At 36.7% G+C, this 18,519-nt stretch overlaps 1 protein-coding gene and 1 non-coding gene across 3 annotated transcripts in view; one reads left to right on the top strand and one right to left on the bottom strand.

Annotated features, from left to right (window-relative positions):
• EDIL3 (EGF like repeats and discoidin domains 3) overlaps positions 1-18,519 on the bottom strand; it is a 221,630-nt gene that overhangs the window by 84,341 nt on the left and 118,770 nt on the right. For both annotated transcript variants that reach the window (XM_050329114.1, XM_050329115.1), the window contains one exon: positions 11,528-11,641. In XM_050329114.1, coding sequence (XP_050185071.1) covers positions 11,528-11,641 — 114 coding nt within the window. The remainder of the gene's footprint in view (positions 1-11,527; positions 11,642-18,519) is intronic.
• TRNAG-GCC (transfer RNA glycine (anticodon GCC)) lies at positions 10,540-10,613 on the top strand. The gene has a single exon. It is a non-coding gene; the product is annotated as a tRNA-Gly (tRNA).

Genomic DNA, 18,519 nt, shown 5'->3' with positions numbered 1-18,519 from the left:
GCTCTTCAGAAAAATTACTTTTCTACAATTTTTCATACTGCCTATCTTGTCAAACTCCCTGCCCAGTAACCTGTCTTAGTGAATTCCTTGGGGTCTAATTCTCCTTGTACTTTGTAGCTGTAGCAAAGGTGACACAGATGTCACTAGTCTAGGTGATGACTAGAAATTAGGCTTTCCATGTTGAATCAAACCCCACTTTTAAAAAAAGCGCAAAAAGTCTCTGAAATGAGTGCTGTTCTTCACTAAATACTAATTAAACCCCCACAAAAATAGTGTTCCAATCTTTAAATCAATGCGTAATTAATCCTAGAGAAATATAACTTAGCCAAAGGAGGATAACACACCACACTTCGTGAATAAATCCCATTTTGCTTCCATATTTTTTATATCTAAGGCTAAAGCACAGCTTTTAAAGGACATCATGCAACCTGTGCCCCATCTTACCAGCAGAGAACCTAGTGGAAGACCCATCCCACCTTCAGCAGAGATGAGGCTGAACAGATTCACAGTGTGCTTTGGGAAAGAAATTTAATTCTTGAGGATTTTCCACCTGATATTTTTTATCAAGGGAAAAAACTTCTTATGTTTAAAAATGGACCAAACCCCATACTCACTCAGATTTGCACCTCATGGAAAAGAGAAATGTATCGTGGAAGAAATTGTGGAAGGACCAGGTAGTAAGAAAAAGAAGAGGAAGAGGTTTCAGTAAACACAATGAAATTCACATTCAGCTTCCTGTACGGAATTTTATTCCTATCCAGAAGAACAAGGACATTATTCAGGAACACTGAAGAAGAAGAAAGAATCCTATTTTCTAGTAGTGGACATGAGGATTCCAATTTGCTTTCAAAGTTATAGATTTCCCAGCATTATTTGCCTTTATCTAACTTTGACATAATTAATTACAACATAGTTACATATTCTGCTACACCCAAGAATAAAATTTGAAGACACGGATAGATAAAATTTAATTGCATGAGATTAGGACCAGAGTAATTAAAAAAATAGGTTTTGGCAACAGGAGCACAAATTGATATTATTAGAACAATAATATTCTATATTAGATATATTATATTACAAACTACACACTGAAAGCCGAACGCATCATATCCCACTCCCACTCTCCCACTGCGACAGCGCCCGAAAAGGAGCAATCCCGGCATACCCTCAGGCAAGGGCGGTCACACGTGTAAGAGGTCCCTGCATTCACCCTAGGCTTGGGCACCCTCCACAGCCCCTGCCCAGCCCAAATGCCCCAGCCTCCAGAATAAACCCACTATCCACCCCAAACCTCATCCCCCAGCGTGCAAGCTCCCCTTTGCACTGCCCACCCACAGCCCCTAAACGAGGCCGCCCCGCTGGCCCCCCCACGTTGGCCCGGGGAAACTCCAGGTCCGTCTGCCCTCCCCCCTGCTCCTGCCCAGCCTGACCTGGCCTGGCTTGACTAGGGGATCTCCCCCCCGCGCTGAACGGGACCATCCACCTGCCCCCCATGACGGCCTGGGGAACCCCCAGGACCCTCCGGCCCCTCCCTGCACTCGCTCGGCCCGAACCGGCGCGGCCCAGTCCCGCAGCCCGGCCCCGCATGGCCACCGGCCATTCGCCAACCGCTCCGCCGTCGAAACCTAAGGTGACTGAAGGCCCACACTAAGACCTTAAATCAACTTGTCTGGGAGCTGCTTTATGCTGATGATGCCGCCCTTGTCACCCACACAGAAGGAGCTCTGCAGCATTTAACATCCTGCTTTGCAGAGGCTGCTGAGTTCTTTGGACTGGAAGTCAGCTTGAAGAAAACAGAAATTTTATATCAGCCTGCACCTCAGGAAGTCTCCCATCATCCCCATATCACCATTGGTGAAACAGAGCTCAAATCAGTCCAGCAGTTTAATTACCTGGGAAGCATCATCTCCTCAGATGGAAGTTTGATGCAGAAATAGATAACAGGTTAGCAAAGGCATACAGAGCTTTTGGTAAACTCCATAAAAGTGTGGCAAAACAAACACCTGAAGAAAAGTACTAAGATCAGCGTTTACAGAGCTGTTGTACTGTCTACTCTGTTATATGGATCCGAATCATGGGTCAGTTACTGGCACCACTTGCGTCTCTTAGAACGCTTCCATCAGCGCTGCCTCCGTACAATTCTAAACATCCACTGGACTGACTGTGTGACCAACACGTCTGTCCTTGAACAGGCAGCAGTCACGAGCATTGAGGCCATGCTGCTGAGAACACAGCTGCGCTGGGCAGGGCACGTCTCCAGGATGCAGGACTACCGCCTCCCTAAGATTGTGCTCTATGGGGAACTTGCCACTGGCTGCCACAAGAGAGGAGCCCCAAAGAGGAGATACAAGGACTGCCTGAAACAATCCCTCAGCCTTGGCCATATTGATCACCACCATTGGTCTACCCTGGCCTCCAATTGAGACACACCATCTGTAACGCTGCTGCTGGTTTTGAGAACACACGCAGGATCACTCTCTAGGAGAAAAGACAACGCAGAAAGAATCGCGTCTCGTCGATATCACCTGGGGAGTCTTTCTGCTGTGCCTTCTGCAACTGGACTTGTCTATCTCACATTGGCCTTTTTAGCCATCAGCGAGCTTGTAGCAGGTGTGGGTAGAGCCCTTCTCAAATCTTCGTTCGTGAAGCCTAGCCATGATGATGATGATACACTGAAACTTATCTTCAGTGAAAGCATGCAATGTTACTATCAAATATACAGATTTGCCAACAAAGGAAAATAATGTTTATGGGTGAGGTCTAACAAAGAGATTTTGCTGGATCAGTAATGGCTATTAATGTGCCCATCAACTCAAAAGGGTAAAAGTTTTATGCAATACTTTTCTACAAAAAAAATTTCTAACTACACCAAATTAAGAGCATTTAGCATTAATACAAGACATTTAGCATTAATACAAGAAAACAATCACCAATATGAAGGAAAATCAAATTTAGGGTAATTCAATCAGCTCTTCTTGACAAAATAGTCTACTATAGTTGTGAATTTTTAAACTTTAATTCCTTTAAAAAAAGTTGCCTTTCTGAGTCCCTGTTTATGATCATCATGACCAAAACACTGCATAGCTTTTCTCTCTCTCTCTGTTGCATTGCCACTGAATGTTTTGGACCTGCTCATCTCCTTGCAAGTCCTCAGATCCTCTAATGGGATACAACAAATGATCATGGCTGGGGACTAAAATAGCCATGACCTGCCAGCACCACTCCTCCCCTCCCATGCATCTCACATGTTGCTGTGCCAGCAACAAGAGCTCTGCTGGACCCTCCGTCTGTCCAAAGCAGCAGGAGCTGCAAATCCTCCCTCAGTGGGAAGCTGATAACTGAACATATTACATTTCCTTCTTCTGAAAGCTGCAGCTGGGAGAGCTGTGCTGAGCCTGGAGATTTTATTTTATTAAGGGCTCATGTTAAGGGCTCATGTAACCCCACGTCTCATTTGTTTGTTTATTTATTTATTTATTTATTTGTTTGTTTATTTATTTTCCTTTAGTTCACACGGATTTTTCATCCTTCACAGTTTGGCTTGTATTCCAAGACTAAATGGAACTCCTAAATGTGAGTCAACTTCCAAACCTCCAACTTTTGCAAGGCTTATGCCATATTCACTCATAATTCTACTATATGCCTGGTTTGCTGCAGACCTCAAGACAATTTTATTATGAGGAATTTGTACAGCCCTAAAGATGATTTTACTTTCATTGCTCATTCCTGTGTCTACCAAAGGGAAGCAGCAGACTAGACCAGGCTGACTCACCTGGCAAACCACGCTCCATGATTTTATTTTGAAATAAATAGCCTATGTCATATAAATAATAAGTCTTGAAATAAAGTATTTTTCAATTTTACCAATACCCAAACCAGAAAAAATGGTCCTGTGACTTGGCTATTGGGAACTTTGTTAAACTACTGCACCTGTAAATTATATATTTAATATATCCTTACCTATTTATATGTAATATATACCCTTTTAATGTATTTATAGATATCAATGCTTTTTCATTCCATACTTTGAAGTGATTTGCAGTCATAATAAGCTATGATTTGTTTTGAGCTTGCTTCTACAGGCTGGCCTTTATATCTATTATAGTACCAATCCCTTATGTGCAAATTATTTTTCATTTGTGTGAGGACATAAAAAAAAGAATGTGCATTATTGACCATGCCAGGAACTTAAGAACTATAGAGGCTACTTTGAGAATAATGGTGTGCTGTAATTTTTCTTTCAGGGCTTAGAAATGCTGAAATATTCATTGTCATAAGCTTTGCCACACATAAAAATGCACATAACAGTTCTTCCAACAAAGGACAGTGGGTAATATTTATAAGATAAGTGCTCTGTTTTTTGTGAGTATCTATAATTCTATTTTACTGAAAAGGTAGGGTCATGCTGCTCCCTCAGTAGCAGGAACAGACAAATGGAAGTCAGGTAGAAGGAATCCCTGACTCCTTTTTACTGAGGGATATTATGAGTCAAGGATGACACAAACCCTGAGAAAAGCAGATTTGTAGAGAGAAAATTGCCACAACAAGGTGGCTCAAGCTAAAGTCAACAATACAGGGTTAAGTTAATATTGTGGTTATTGACACAACGCAAAATCTACTATTGCACTCAATGACTCATGCAGTTAGGAGACATTTAAATGTGTAAAATATTCCTGTTGGGCCTTAAGGGCTTGCCTGAGCATTTTACACCGACTTTCTTTCCGGTGTGTTCAGCAAAGATTGAGTCCTCCACTACCTAATCAAAACAAGATATTGCGAAATTGGTTTTCAAAGGAGACGCTACTGTGCAGTACCACTGCAGCAAGATGAAAATGTGCCCAAAGGCACAGGGCTAAGGACTTTGTTTTGACATCAAACTCTGAGAGATCAGTCTCATTTTCCGTCTCTTGTTGAAAGGAAGAACTACAAATCTGATCTGCTGAGCCCAAACTTGTGCCTTGCACAGGATGCCTGGACAAGGATGGTCTGAAGCAGGAGAGCCGGAGTGTGCTTTATTTGAAGACTCAACATTAGTTAAATTGAAGACTCAACATTATTAAAACTTTGATTAATATTTCCCAATAGGTCATTGAAATGCCTGGGAGAACATTTCAATGTTAACAACGTGTTATGTCATTTCTATAATATTTTTTGCCTCTGGGTACTTCCATACCAACATACTACATAGAAATGCCTGCCAGACAATATTCATAGAATGGTGCAGACTCAGCAAAATCCATCATTTTCAGCAAGGGATTCAAGACAGGTTTTGCCCAATGCAAATACAGAAACTCTGTTCCATCCATGATTAGCTGAAATAGTTTAAAAATTATATACATTAAATATATAAATATGCATGAAAATACAATTTATATAATAGGTTATATATTTTTATATATTATATATAAAAATCTATAAATGATATATAAATTATATATAATATATAAAATAATATATAAAAATATAAATATATAAAATATAATGTACATTAAAATGTAGAAAATATAAAAATAAAACTATATAAATGTATATAGTTATATATACATATATAAATATATAGAAATAATATATAATATATAAATAATATATATTAATATATAAATATATAATATATAATGTACATTAAAATATAGAAAATATATAAAAATATATAAATTTATATAATTAAAATTTATATAAATATATATTACTGACATTTAGCATCTCCTTCAGCAGTAATTTAACTTCTTAAATAATTTTTGTTTTTATTCTTATAACATGTTCAAAAAAGGACAAATTACCAAGACTGAGCTGAATTACATGGCCTAAAGTCACATTTGACATGTAAAAGTTTTGCCTCCTGCACTTTCAAGGTGTATTTCTGATATATTTCTGCTCTGAGATATTTCTGTAATCCAGGGAGCTCACACATGAAGTATTACTCTTAGCTTTGTATTAAATGGACACAATTCTTCTAGTCACATTGGTTTTTTTCCATTCTTCGTTTTGTCAGACATATTTTTTCCACAGTTAATAATACATGCATACCTATAAAAACTCCTTAATTTTTCCATAGAAGTCCTAAATTTACCATCTAAATAATGATAAACAGGAATGTATATATTTTCTGAATTTTTATGTATTGTACCCTTGGTGAATGAGCTGACAATTCTGGCTTTTAAATTTTACGACCTCTGAAGTAAAACAAAGCAAGAAAAATATGACAATTGAAAGAAACTCTTCTCTTTGCCTTAAATATGAATTAAGAATACTTTCACTTTCTACCCTCTTGATTAGACCACAGCCTGATTAACATTCTTTAAATGGTGTTAAGTCTTGATTTCATGCCCAGGCAGGGTCCCCTGCAATTCTTTTGTACCAGCCCAGTATCTCTTTGTCATTAATACCTTTTTTTTAAAAAATTATTTTTTCCCTGGGTCAGTTTTTTTCATTCTGTGTTCAGTTTTGGTTTACAACCATTTCCAACTTCATATAGAACACCAGTGTTTCAGATCGTAAAGCTGGCAGATGTTCAAAACAATCAAGAATATGTTTAAAACCAAACCTCATATTATATTATTCACAGAAGTAGTCAAACTAATATTTTAAGCTGTAGGAGAAGTTGGATTGTCCTAAATCTCATTCAAAGAGGTTTTAACAGTGATCAGTAATTTAGGGAACTTGAGTCTGTGCTGATTCCTGGCAGGTAAAGTGTTTCAGTGTCTCACTAGAAGCTTTAAAACACAACATATTGCCAACTGGAGGTGCATAAAGAATCTCATACCTTAAAACCAAAGTTCCCCAGCAGGTAATCTATAAATAAGTTATATATGTAAACTGGTTGGTTTTGTCTGTGCATTATTTAAGCCTTTATGTCTGTTTTGAGTAAGGTTTTTTTGAATGCAAGCATGGAGGCATTATTAATCCTGAACCCTGCTGGGCCAGGGCTGGACACACCTGGATCTATAAGCCAAAGATATCCAAAATTCACCCAAAACTGCAATACCGGAGACATAAAAAAAAGCAACAGAGTCTCTTAAAAAAATGCTATGAAACTGATTATTTATCCCACACTATAAATCATGCAAGCTGCAGGTGTCATGCATCCTGGGAATAATTTTGAAAGGATGAAAATTCTAGAATCACGAAGACTTAGCACCCTGTGAAATGACACCATCTAGCCTGGGAGTATAAGGCTGCTTGTAAACAGAAGTCTTGAAAGTCTCTTTATGCCTAGATCTGTCAGACCTTAAGATAATTTTTAAGCAAAAATGACACTGGAAGAATGGGCATTTTTATTTAAATAATAAAAAAAAGCCACTTTGATTTCCACAGAGAGGAAGGCAGGGGGCAACCAAGTCCAGTATAAAGACAATAGTGTACTAAAGCATAAAAGCAGAGGAAATAAACAACAATAAGGTGGGGGTACACTGCTTAGCAGGATTTCTGACATGTTAAGACAAATAAATTGGTGCATTTGGTCTGAATGAAGTATCCTCCTAGATATGGACCTGTTGAATACACAGAAAAGGAGATGAAGGGGTCATAGCTTATGTAAAAAAAAAAAAAAAATATATATATATATATAATTGCTATTCTGATCTAGATCTTTAAAGAAAAAATCATAAGAAAGTTTGCCATATGCTTTAATGGCAGCAACTCTTGGCAAATAGCAAACTACAAGCTCCAAAATGCACAGTAGTGATACTGTAAGGTGTCCACGGTATAGTACCATCTGTTAGAATAAAAGAAATAATAAAGAACAAAACAAACAAAAAAAAGAGAGAGAAGTGATGGAAAATTACCTGTGGAACTGCTCACATATTACTGCAATGTTACTACCCATGTTGCTGATGGGAGATTTTAACAATACAGATCTGTACTGAATAATGCAAACAGCCTAACACTGATGAAAGTGACTCCCTGTTGCCTGCAAGAAAATTTTGTGATCCGCAAAGTAAAAACTCCAGCCCCAGGAGAATCTGCCTTGGAAGCAGTACTTTATTTATGGGTACTCCAGAACTAAGGAATGGAGATAATCATAATTGATAGCTTGAATTTGCCACAGAGGCAAGAAATTGGTTCAGGGAGTGGAAGAACAGAAGGAGACGCAGCTGCATCAAGGAAATGCTGAGGCCTTGAGAAATGTGGGAACTAATATTGAATTAATACAGTTTAGATTTTGCATTCAGAGGATGGGGAAAGGTGCTCTCTTCCCTTTCCATGTTTACTAAACATCTGCAGGCAAATTCTGTGGAGACCAGATGTCCTGTGAAGTATCTCTTAACAGGGTGATAAGCTTATTCCAGAATGGCTGAGTGTGTTTTGAGGCTGTCAGTGCTCTCACAATCCACTTTGATTTTGTCTCATCCCCTGATTTCCAGAAGTGAGAAGCAGCTGGTTTTAATAACATTTATGCCTGAATTGCTAAAGATAGCAGTATGAAGGAAGGAAGGAAGGAAGAAGGAAAGGGGGGAAAGAAAGAAGGAAAGAAAAAGCAAGAGAGAAGGGAAGGAAGGAAGAAGGAAAGGAAGGAAAGAAGAATGAAAGAAAGGAAAAAAGAAGGAAAGGAAGAGAGAAAGGAAAGAAGAAGAAGGGAAGAAGGAAAGGAAGACGGAAAGTGAGAGAAAGGAAGGAAGAAAGGAAAAGGGAAAGGAAGAAGGAAAGAAGAAGGAAAATAAGAGATAAAGAAGAAAAGAAGGAAAGAAAGCCTTTCCCTCTTATTTCTGCTCCTGTGACTAGTCAGAAAGATTTGGGGTGGGTATCCCACAAGGTTCTCAGGACCTGAGTTGTCTCACACCTGAAAAGTGCCACACATGAGATAAAATGGAAGGGAACTACTTAGAAGATTAGCTTAGTGGAATTAAATGGTGGTAGTAATTGGTGGAATTAAAAAAAAAAAGAGGGAAAACTTAGTAGGAGCACTAGGAAAAACTGACACTTGACGCTGTTGAGTAACATGACAAGTCATTATTACAATGCACTGGTATTTGGGCTATACTAGACTAGACAAACTATTAGAAAATGCAGCTTGTACGATGCACTTTTGCCTTTTTTATTCTAGATGTAGGATATTTTACATATTCTGTGATGCGGCTTAGCAATCTTTTGAGCTTTGTGAGGTAATTCTGAGACAGCAGTTAGTAATTTACATAATTAGTATAACCGTATTTAATTATATGATTACTGTAAATATGTGTAAAACTCTAATGGTGTAATTAGAATGTGTAATAACTACTTGTAATTACATAATTAAGTATGATGACATAACCAAACTTCAAATGGGAAAAAAAAATTGGATATTTACAAGCCCTGATACAGAAAATGGTGTAGTGCACAATTATAGAGGTGGCATAAACCTACAAGTCTCCCTTTTTAATGCTAGCTTTGCTAAAACTAGCCCAAAAGTAGATGAATTAATGAAAAGTTTGCAAACTCTGCCATAGTATTTGTGCAAATATGCTGACTTTCCTGAACAAGGGCAGCTCAGTGATTACAAACAGTATAAACAGGTGTTTGTATGTGGTAGACAACAGAGTGCTGGCTCACAGTTGCCAGCATTTCTCTACAGAAGTATCTCCAGAAAGACTATTTCAATGTATAAATATATACATATATATTTATGCCAGTATAAATCTTCTAAAGTGTGACTCAGAAAGACAGACTGTAGGTAGCTGTATTTTGAATTACAAAATTGGTATTTTGAATTGGTATTATGAACTACAAAATATTTTCTCTCAAAAATATGTAGACACACTTTGTAATTCAATAGCAGAATTCTTTCACAATTTCAATAAACTTGAAATTTCTATTTTTTGTACAGGTATACTTTGTTATATTCTCTCAAAAATAGAAATATGTATGTGTGTCTATATATATATAAACAAACACACCCCCAAATTTACTATAATATATAAGGTATGCAACTTCACAAACAAAATTATTTTTACATATACATCTATAAAAAAATAGAAATATAAAATAACAGTTGATGGTTCAGAAAACGCAATAATCACTTGAAGTAATAGCTCTGACTTCCTCATTTCTAGCATAACAGGAGATTGGGCTTATGTGATCTACTATCTGAACAATGTTCACAATGCAGCCAAAATACAGAAGGGATAAACTCTGAAGAGATGGATGAGATTCCTGGTAGAATTCCAAATGGCAATTCAGTTGCTTCTAGTAAGGAAATGCATGAATTGCTTCAACAGCAAATTTTGAAGAAAACTTTAATAGATGATCATTTTTACTACAAATTCTTTCAGGTAGCCATGGAGACCCTTGACCTACTCAAAGCAAATCCTTATCTTCTGTTTTCCTCTAGAACTATGTACACATTATGTTGAGTGCCTCAAATCTTTTTTCTTCTTGTTGTATACAAATCTGGGAATTCACTGAAGCTACTTAAAAAAAAGATCACATCTTTCATTTGTGGTTATTTCTCCATTCTGTTTTGGTCTCTATTCTCCCCCATACATCCACAACGTGAACACAGGAAAAGGAATCATATTTTTCAGTTTTGTTGTGGTTTAATTTGTTTAGTATTCAACCTCTGGAGCCCCTGGTGGTCTAGTGGTAAGGGCGCGGCGCTGCCACCGCCGAGGCCCGGGTTCGATTCCCAGTCAGGGACACTCCCGGGCAGATGGAGCTCGTTAGCCCTGTAGGCAATCCATCTACGTCCTGAGGACCTCACTGCCACCGTCCAAGCTCGCTTGGCCCCGGCAGATGAACCTTAGGATTAAAGGGTGGGCTCAGTTCCGCGCACACTGTGTCTCACCTAAAAAATCCAATGCGCAGGCTGGAAGGTGGAAAGACCTTCCCCGGATCTTCGCTCGCGAAGACTGCCCATTATTATTATTATTCAACCTCTAACACTTTTTTCTTCTTTTCAGTATTTCAAACTCAAGAGCCTCTAATATCTTTTATCAACTGTTCAGGTATATAACATTTCATTCCACAGCAGTTTATTCTACTTCTGTTATTTCTGGTCTTCAAGATTACCTAGTCTATCAAACATGAAGAATTTTGTAGTAACAACTTTAGGAATCAGACCTTTATGGCCCATTGAGAGTCAATGTTACCATAAAATCATATGAGATTTTTCCCAGGACAGATCCTGGAGGAACTCCATAAATCAATGGTCCAAATTTCAGAGGCTACAGACATGTCAGAAAAAATAACTTATATTTTGGCCCTGCTCTTACATTTGTTTATATCTGCTAATAATTACTGTTGAAGCCAGGATATTTGTTGAATCCCTAGTTGGAATTTTTCTGCTTTACGCTATTTAATCCTTCTTCTTTGACTGAAGATAATGATTTTTCATTTTGCAAACTTTTCCACAATATCAGATTCATTACATGAATGTAAGAGAGATTAGGTCTCTGAATTTTCCTCCATTTTGAAAAAAACAAGATGGCTATTTTGAGCATTCTGGGTTTGTAACATATTTCCATATTTCCATAGTATATTAAAGTTTTTTCTGTAAAAATAAAATGTTATATTTTATTTTATTAAATGGAATTTACAAACAGGCTGTACTTACTCTGTTGACAGTTTCTTCCCATAAATTCACCTGGGCATTCACAGGAATAGTTGGCAACAAGATCTGTACAGATTCCGCCATTCTTGCAGGGTTCAGATTCACATTCATTCACATCTGCACGAGGCACATGGGATAATGTCAGCATTAAAAGAGAAAAGGTAAAACGGTAAGCATATGTTTAAAAGAACTAAAAAAGGAAAGTTTATTATGTCTCATTGTACAATATAATTTAATGTTTTGCTCAGGGATTTCCACTGTACCTTCCAAGAGGACATCAGGGCAAAAATCACAGTTTGTCCTTAAAAAGACAAACTGAAGGAGTTCTAATGGAGTAATCAGCAGTGATCCCTGCAACTTCAAGAAGTGTACCTACTTCCTTATCAACAAATCAGATGCCAGTTAAGAATGTCTCTCAGTTCATCTTAATTCATTAAACATCTAATTGACAAGGTTGTTTAACCATCTAAAAAATTTCCTTTCTGTGCATGAGTTAGTGGGCAAATTGAAACTAATAACTCCATCTAGAAGCTTGCAAATTTCATTAAGCCCAAAAGACAGAAAAAGTGGGTAATTTCACTTGAGTTTCTCTCTTCCAGCACACTTTGTGAAATACCGCAAGAATAACACTCTCTTGGTGTTTTTCAGTGTAGTAAACTTAAAGTATAATATCAGATTCTTTCAAATGTGATATGGTATTTTTCAGTCACCATAAATAGGCAGAATGAAGGATAATGGTGTGTCATAAATAAAATCCTCAGTCTCTGCATTTATGTTTATTCTGTATGGAGTAGAAATGGTTTGTAAGGATTTTATACATCATTGCCTCAAAGGCCTGCACTGTTGCTGTTAAATATTTGCAATATGGTAGATGATATGGTAAATACGGTAGATAATATACTGGATAATAGGGTAAATCACTGGTGAGCAAAATGCCCTATGAATTGAAGTCATTATCCTTGTTGTATTGTTGTGTTGCATCTGACCTCAAAATGTAAATCAGGTTTGTGCTGCACACACAAAAACTAATGAAGGTGCTATAAAAGTTTCTAAATCTTATGCAATACAGCTTGTGCAGAAGATGCAGAATTCAGTTGTGTCAACAAAGTTGCCTTTGGATTTCTGTGAACAGAAATGCAGAAAAAGATCTTCAGCTAAATATGAAGGTTAGTTCCAACTGTTTGAACTGGAAAAATTTCAGATTTTTATACTAAAACTGATGATGGCAACTGATCTCTGAGCTTCTTTTTAGTCTCTTAACGTTTTACTATTTCTTACCTATAAAGTTATCACATATTGGCCTAATAAAAAATTAGTTACCTGATTTTCTGTCAATTAAAAAGGAAGAAGAGGAGTAATAGCTTAGAGTGCAAGAAATAAAACCTGCCAAGGGAAATGACTGAAGAACAGACCTGCTAAGTTCTAAATTAAATTCTTCATATGTATTTCTAAAATTTAACAAGATTCTTCAGCTCCCTATTTGCCTTTTCAAGCAAAGCCCATTAAACTTACATTTTTATCAGGTTATTAATAATTTTAATACAGACGAATACATTTGTGGGGAAAAAAATATCAAGGTCACTGGGAGCTAAAAAACATTTTGTGAACATATGAACTCTCTCTTCCTTGATGAAATGCAGGTGGTAATTTATCCTCTTAAAAACTTTTCTGTGTAAAGATAATATCTTCTCAATCTTCCCCCTGCCCCCCCCATTGCCATTCCTTTTGAAATATGTAGGAGAAAATATACAGTTTTCCAGAACGTTTCATACTGTCTGTGCAGTGATGGAGAAAATAAAATGGACTTGAAGTATCAGTACTCTCAAAGTAATCCTCATATTCCATCCCCATAGAGCAACTAGCAATGATCAGTGGAGAAATATGGAAGTTTTTAATTACTGTCTTTGTTATTTGGCTCCAACAATAATTTTTTTCCCAGTAACTTCAGTCCAATCAGTTCAAATATATCACATTTGATGAATGAGGAAAGATTGGTCTTGTATTTTGTCTAATACATTTAGTTGAAAAGAAAATTACTTAAGTCTGTTAGAAAACATAAAGAACATTCTTTAACATATGATAAATAGTAAATTCTACAGAACTATGTAATTTGCTGTTATTATTTAATTTGAATGAATGTGTAGATGTAGAATATTTAATTACAGCTAGTGATCACAAACTGTGGTCAGATTTTGTTCAGATTCCTGGATGTGCCAATTTTGATGCCACACTTTACACCAGCTGGTGTATTTCCTTCTTCTGAAACACCTACCACTCCCTTTTAAATTTGTTATGTTGTTATTAGAAGAAGGAAATTTGGATACAAATTTTAAAATGTCAGAGTTTCTGGAGTAGATGCTTCTAAAGACAGTGAAGGCTCAAACGCATTCTAATTCTTATCACATAACATACCTACAAAAGAAAGATGTTCAAATTTTAATGTAAATTAAATAATACACAGTAAAATCACTGTAGGTCTCTCATGATTTTTCAGGCAAGGTTTGGTTTTATGTCAGGGCAGATTCAGAACAGATTTTGAAGTGTTGTTGAGATAAAATACATTGCAGTAAGTAAAACACAGAGAGCTTTGTGTTGCCAGAGTAATCAGAGTTCCTCACAGAGGTATGCAGTAAAACTGAGAAATACTGAGTGAAATGGACTCATTAAGAGGTAGGGGAAAAGTCTTGATTTCTAAATGGAGTCCAGTTAGGTAAAAAGAACCCAAACCTCAAACAATTAGGGGAAAAAAAAAAGGAGGTAAAAGAAAACTCAAAAGAACTCCACTCCCATGGCCAAACCCCCAAGATTTCTCTACTGAAGGTGGATTCTGAGATTGATAGTGACCTTGAAACACAAATATACTGTCAGAAACTCAGAAAGTAGGAGAGAACTTGGCTATATCACATAGTGATTTGGAGAACCATGAAGAGGCAGATTTCTGTGCTTTTTTCTTCCTTTGATGGATTCTATACGTATATATATTTAATATATCCTCTAAGTATTTAATAAAACATGAATAAAACCTACTACTGTAGGTTTTATATAAAAACATAATATAATTAAAAATATGTAACCCTCATTTTGGACTTCATCTGTTAAATACAGTAATACGTGTTTTCCTGAAAAATTATTCCACATGGAATATGCATATAAATGATTTAACTGTTATAATAAAACTTTTAACTTTTACTTACAGTCATTTAAGTTCTTCAGTAAGCTACTTGGTATAAACTTGACTTTTTATAATGAAGAGACCAAAAAGCTCAATTTATCTACGTGGGGTTTTTTTGCCAACACATCCTATGTTTTGACTGAAAATACACACCAGTACCTTGTTCCTGTCTCCTGCTTGCTTGTCCTTTACCCAGCCCAAATTCCTGGTTCCTGCCACCTGGATGCTTGTTTCTGATCCAGGACTGCCTCTTGCAGTACAGACTTCCTGATGTTCATTCCTGCTGACAAGCACATTCTTTCCTTATTCTTTGATTTTGGTACTCTTTTTGTCTTCTGACTCACACATGGTCTGCTCCTCTCAGCTCTAATTCATGTTTTAACTCAGTCCTCTATAGGATAGAATGGTTGGCCCATCACATACACAGCTTTTAAGTTCAGGAGTCCTTACTGGAAGTCATCATGGCCCTTAAAAAAAGCACTGATTAAACATAATCCAGGTATGCTTTACTAACATTGCAAATATTTTTTTCCCCCATAATAAAGTCAATTTAATGTATAGAATACAGACACCTCTGTATCTTAACTGACTTCTGTGGGGACCCACAACCATACACAGGATAAAAATCACTTCTGAGAAGCTTGACAGTCCCTCCTGCGCCCCAAATTTTAATATTCTTAAAGAAAACCAGAAAACTTCTATATCTGGTTCTACTTCAAAATAAATTTGTTGATCACTAACAGTGTGTTTAAATATCTTTGGAAACTGGTGTGGCATAAGGTGGAGAAACAGGTAGTATGGAATAATTATCTTTTAGTTGGAGTTTAGTCTAGTCTATTCTCATAGCTGTTTGATTGCTCTCAATTTTAAAAATACATTCTAGGTGTTTTTTTCTTTATTGTATATTGATCCTCAATGATTTCATTACATTAATAAGTCAGTCCTATCTCAGTAAGGTCACACAAAATCTTGGTTGCAGAACTTTGTAATATCCTGTCATTGTTTAAACTTCAGCTTTCAGATAGTCAAATTTTCCGTGACTAACTTCCTAGTAAATACCATTTAAGTCAGCTTACATACTCTTTTCTATTATTTTTACCAATATGAATATTTTTATGAAACAGAACAATAAAAAATCATCAGAAAAAAAATTGCATGTACATGTGGATAACCTTTAATTTTTTTACTAAAAGGTACAGAAAATATAAGTAATTTAAATAATTTAAGTTTTTTAATTATAGGTTGAAAAATGTTTCCAACCTTACTTCTAAAGTTAGAACAACCTAAGTGTTTCTCTGTAATTTATGTAAACAATACTTCAGCTTTTATTGTTCCTTGATTTAACCAGGATTATACAAAGACATTAGTACATTACTGGCTCAACTCTGATGTGAAACATTTTACAAGAACTGGGGCATATTCCTATGAAATGTGTGAGGTTACTATATATCATTAAATCTGATCTGGATGTATTCAATGCACATTCAATACAAGACGGACATCTCTTAGAATTCAGTGGTTTGTTTGCTTTTTCAAAACTAGTTTACTGACCACAGTAGGCTCTGAAAGCACTGTGCCAAAAAACCTGCAGGAAACTTGAAGTATAATATCATGCTGAAGGGATTCACTGTTCAGATATCCTTATTATCTGATCTTCAAAAAGAGAATAGTTTTATGCTTGAGACGAAAAAGTACAAAACTCTTGCTCCCTACCCTTAAGAGGCTAAACATTGCATTACCCCTACTCTCATAATTCTATATAAAGTTTTCCTCATCCTGCAAGCATTTGGTACAAAATCCTGTGGTAAATGTCCTCCAGAGTACTCCATAATAGGGCTATCACAATTCTTCCTGAAACATTCAGTACTACATCAGTGGACAAGGGATGGGCTGTAGATGTCATTTATCTGGACTTCTGTGAAGCCTTAGACATGGTCCCCCACAACATCCTTTTCTACATTGAAAGAATGGATTCCATGTAGGTGGATAAGGCACTGGTTAGCTGTTCACAGTACAGAGGGTCGTGGTCAACGGCTCAGAGACACAATGGACATCAGTGGCCAGTGGTGTCCCTCAGGGGCCTGTACTAGGACCAGTATTATTTAATATCTGTGTTAATGATGCAGACAAAGGGATCAAGGGCACCCTCAGCAGGTTTGCAGGTAACACTGAGCTGAGGATGCAGTGACACACCTGAATAATGGGGCCATCCAGAGGCACCTGGACAAGCTCCAGGAGTAGCCCTGGGAATCTCCTGAGGTTTAACAAGGCCAAGGGCTGGTGCTGCACCTGGGTTGGGGCCACCCCCATGATCTATCCAGGCTGGGAAAGAGCAGATGGAGCAGCCTCGGGGAGAAGGACTTGGGGATGGTGGGGGAGAGGCTGGACATGGCCCAGCATAGAAACCCCCTGTGCCCTGGGCTGATCCCACAGTAGGGGCAGCAGGGCAGGGGGGGAAATTCTGCCCCTCTGCCCCCTCAGGTGAGACTCCACCTACAGCCTCGGGGTCCCAGCACAGCAAGGACATGGAGCTGTTGGAGCATCCTGCCCATGATAGGGGATAGAATGGGATGAGCTTTAAGGTCTCTTCCAACCCAAATCATTCTATGATTCTATTAGGAAAAGAGTAAGTCAAATAAGAGAGTTACTAAAGCTGTGTTCTGAATTCAAAAGAAACATTCTAATTAAGTGAACGTTGGAAATAAAAATAATTCCTGGACATAATTCAGATTTTTTTTGCTTGATGATGCATGAGTGTTTGAGACACCTTTGTAATCAGCTATATACATTAACATCTAAATACATAACAAAAATAACTTTGGACAAAATTCAGTTGTTCCTATCTAGAGTTCCTTCAGACTCCACCTCTTAAGCATTCTTACATAATTTTTTTCAAAGCAATTTTATCTCCTTTTAGGCTTCTATAGACTAATTTACACATTTTTAAGTATGCCCCTGAAACTAGCCTTCTTAAAAAAATAAAAAAAATATTGCTACCTTTTAACAATCCATTGTTGTTTCCCATCCTAGTGTTTTCTGAAATATATTTAGGTCAACTTGTTTCAAGAGAAACTGGAACATATAGCTATAATTCTGTTTAATTTGATTCGTAACAAATCAGAGGTTCTGAGAAACTGAAACACATAGTATTTTGAAGGTTTTTGTTCTGACACTTTCTTAAATTTAGTGTGGCAAGTAAAAACTTTAATATTGACAAACCAGTATTTTTTATTATGACTTCTTTCTCCACCAGCTAATTTATCATCTTTTCCACCTATAATTTACATTTCTGTTCAATGTTAATCTGCTATAGTTTCAGTGAATGAGTTGTGGCATCTATCTATAAAATCACAGTTTAAAATAGATTTATTACCTATAACATTTTTCTACCTTTCTTTATATTCTGCAGTGGCACTTCCCCTATGTAACCCTCATTTCAAGAGAAATTCAAAACTAAATTTAAAGTTTTGAAGTGACTACACTTCTATACAGTAGTAACTATAACTATAGTTTTCAGAATGCTAAGATTGAGTAATTAAAAAAAATTAAGAAAAAGGCAAGATTAATTATTTTGCAGAATAATTTTCCACTTTAAAATAAGGCCAGTAAAAAAGATAATATCAATAGCCTCTGTAAGAGGAAAGTACAGGGGCAAGCTCTATGAACTGTAAAGTTTATATATCAATTCAATCCAATACATGTATGTAATCCTTTATGTGCTATGCACACTTTCTAATGTGGTTTTCCATCAATTGTCTAGAAACTAATAGAAAATTACTAAAAGAATTAGGAGATTAACTTCATCACAGTCTATTGGAAGCTT

Source organism: Myiozetetes cayanensis, unplaced genomic scaffold (genome assembly GCF_022539395.1).
Source record: "Myiozetetes cayanensis isolate MyiCay16 unplaced genomic scaffold, myiCay2020 scf4, whole genome shotgun sequence".
In the NCBI taxonomy this organism is placed as follows: domain Eukaryota; kingdom Metazoa; phylum Chordata; class Aves; order Passeriformes; family Tyrannidae; genus Myiozetetes; species Myiozetetes cayanensis.
This window is presented reverse-complemented; position numbering and strand designations above follow the sequence as displayed.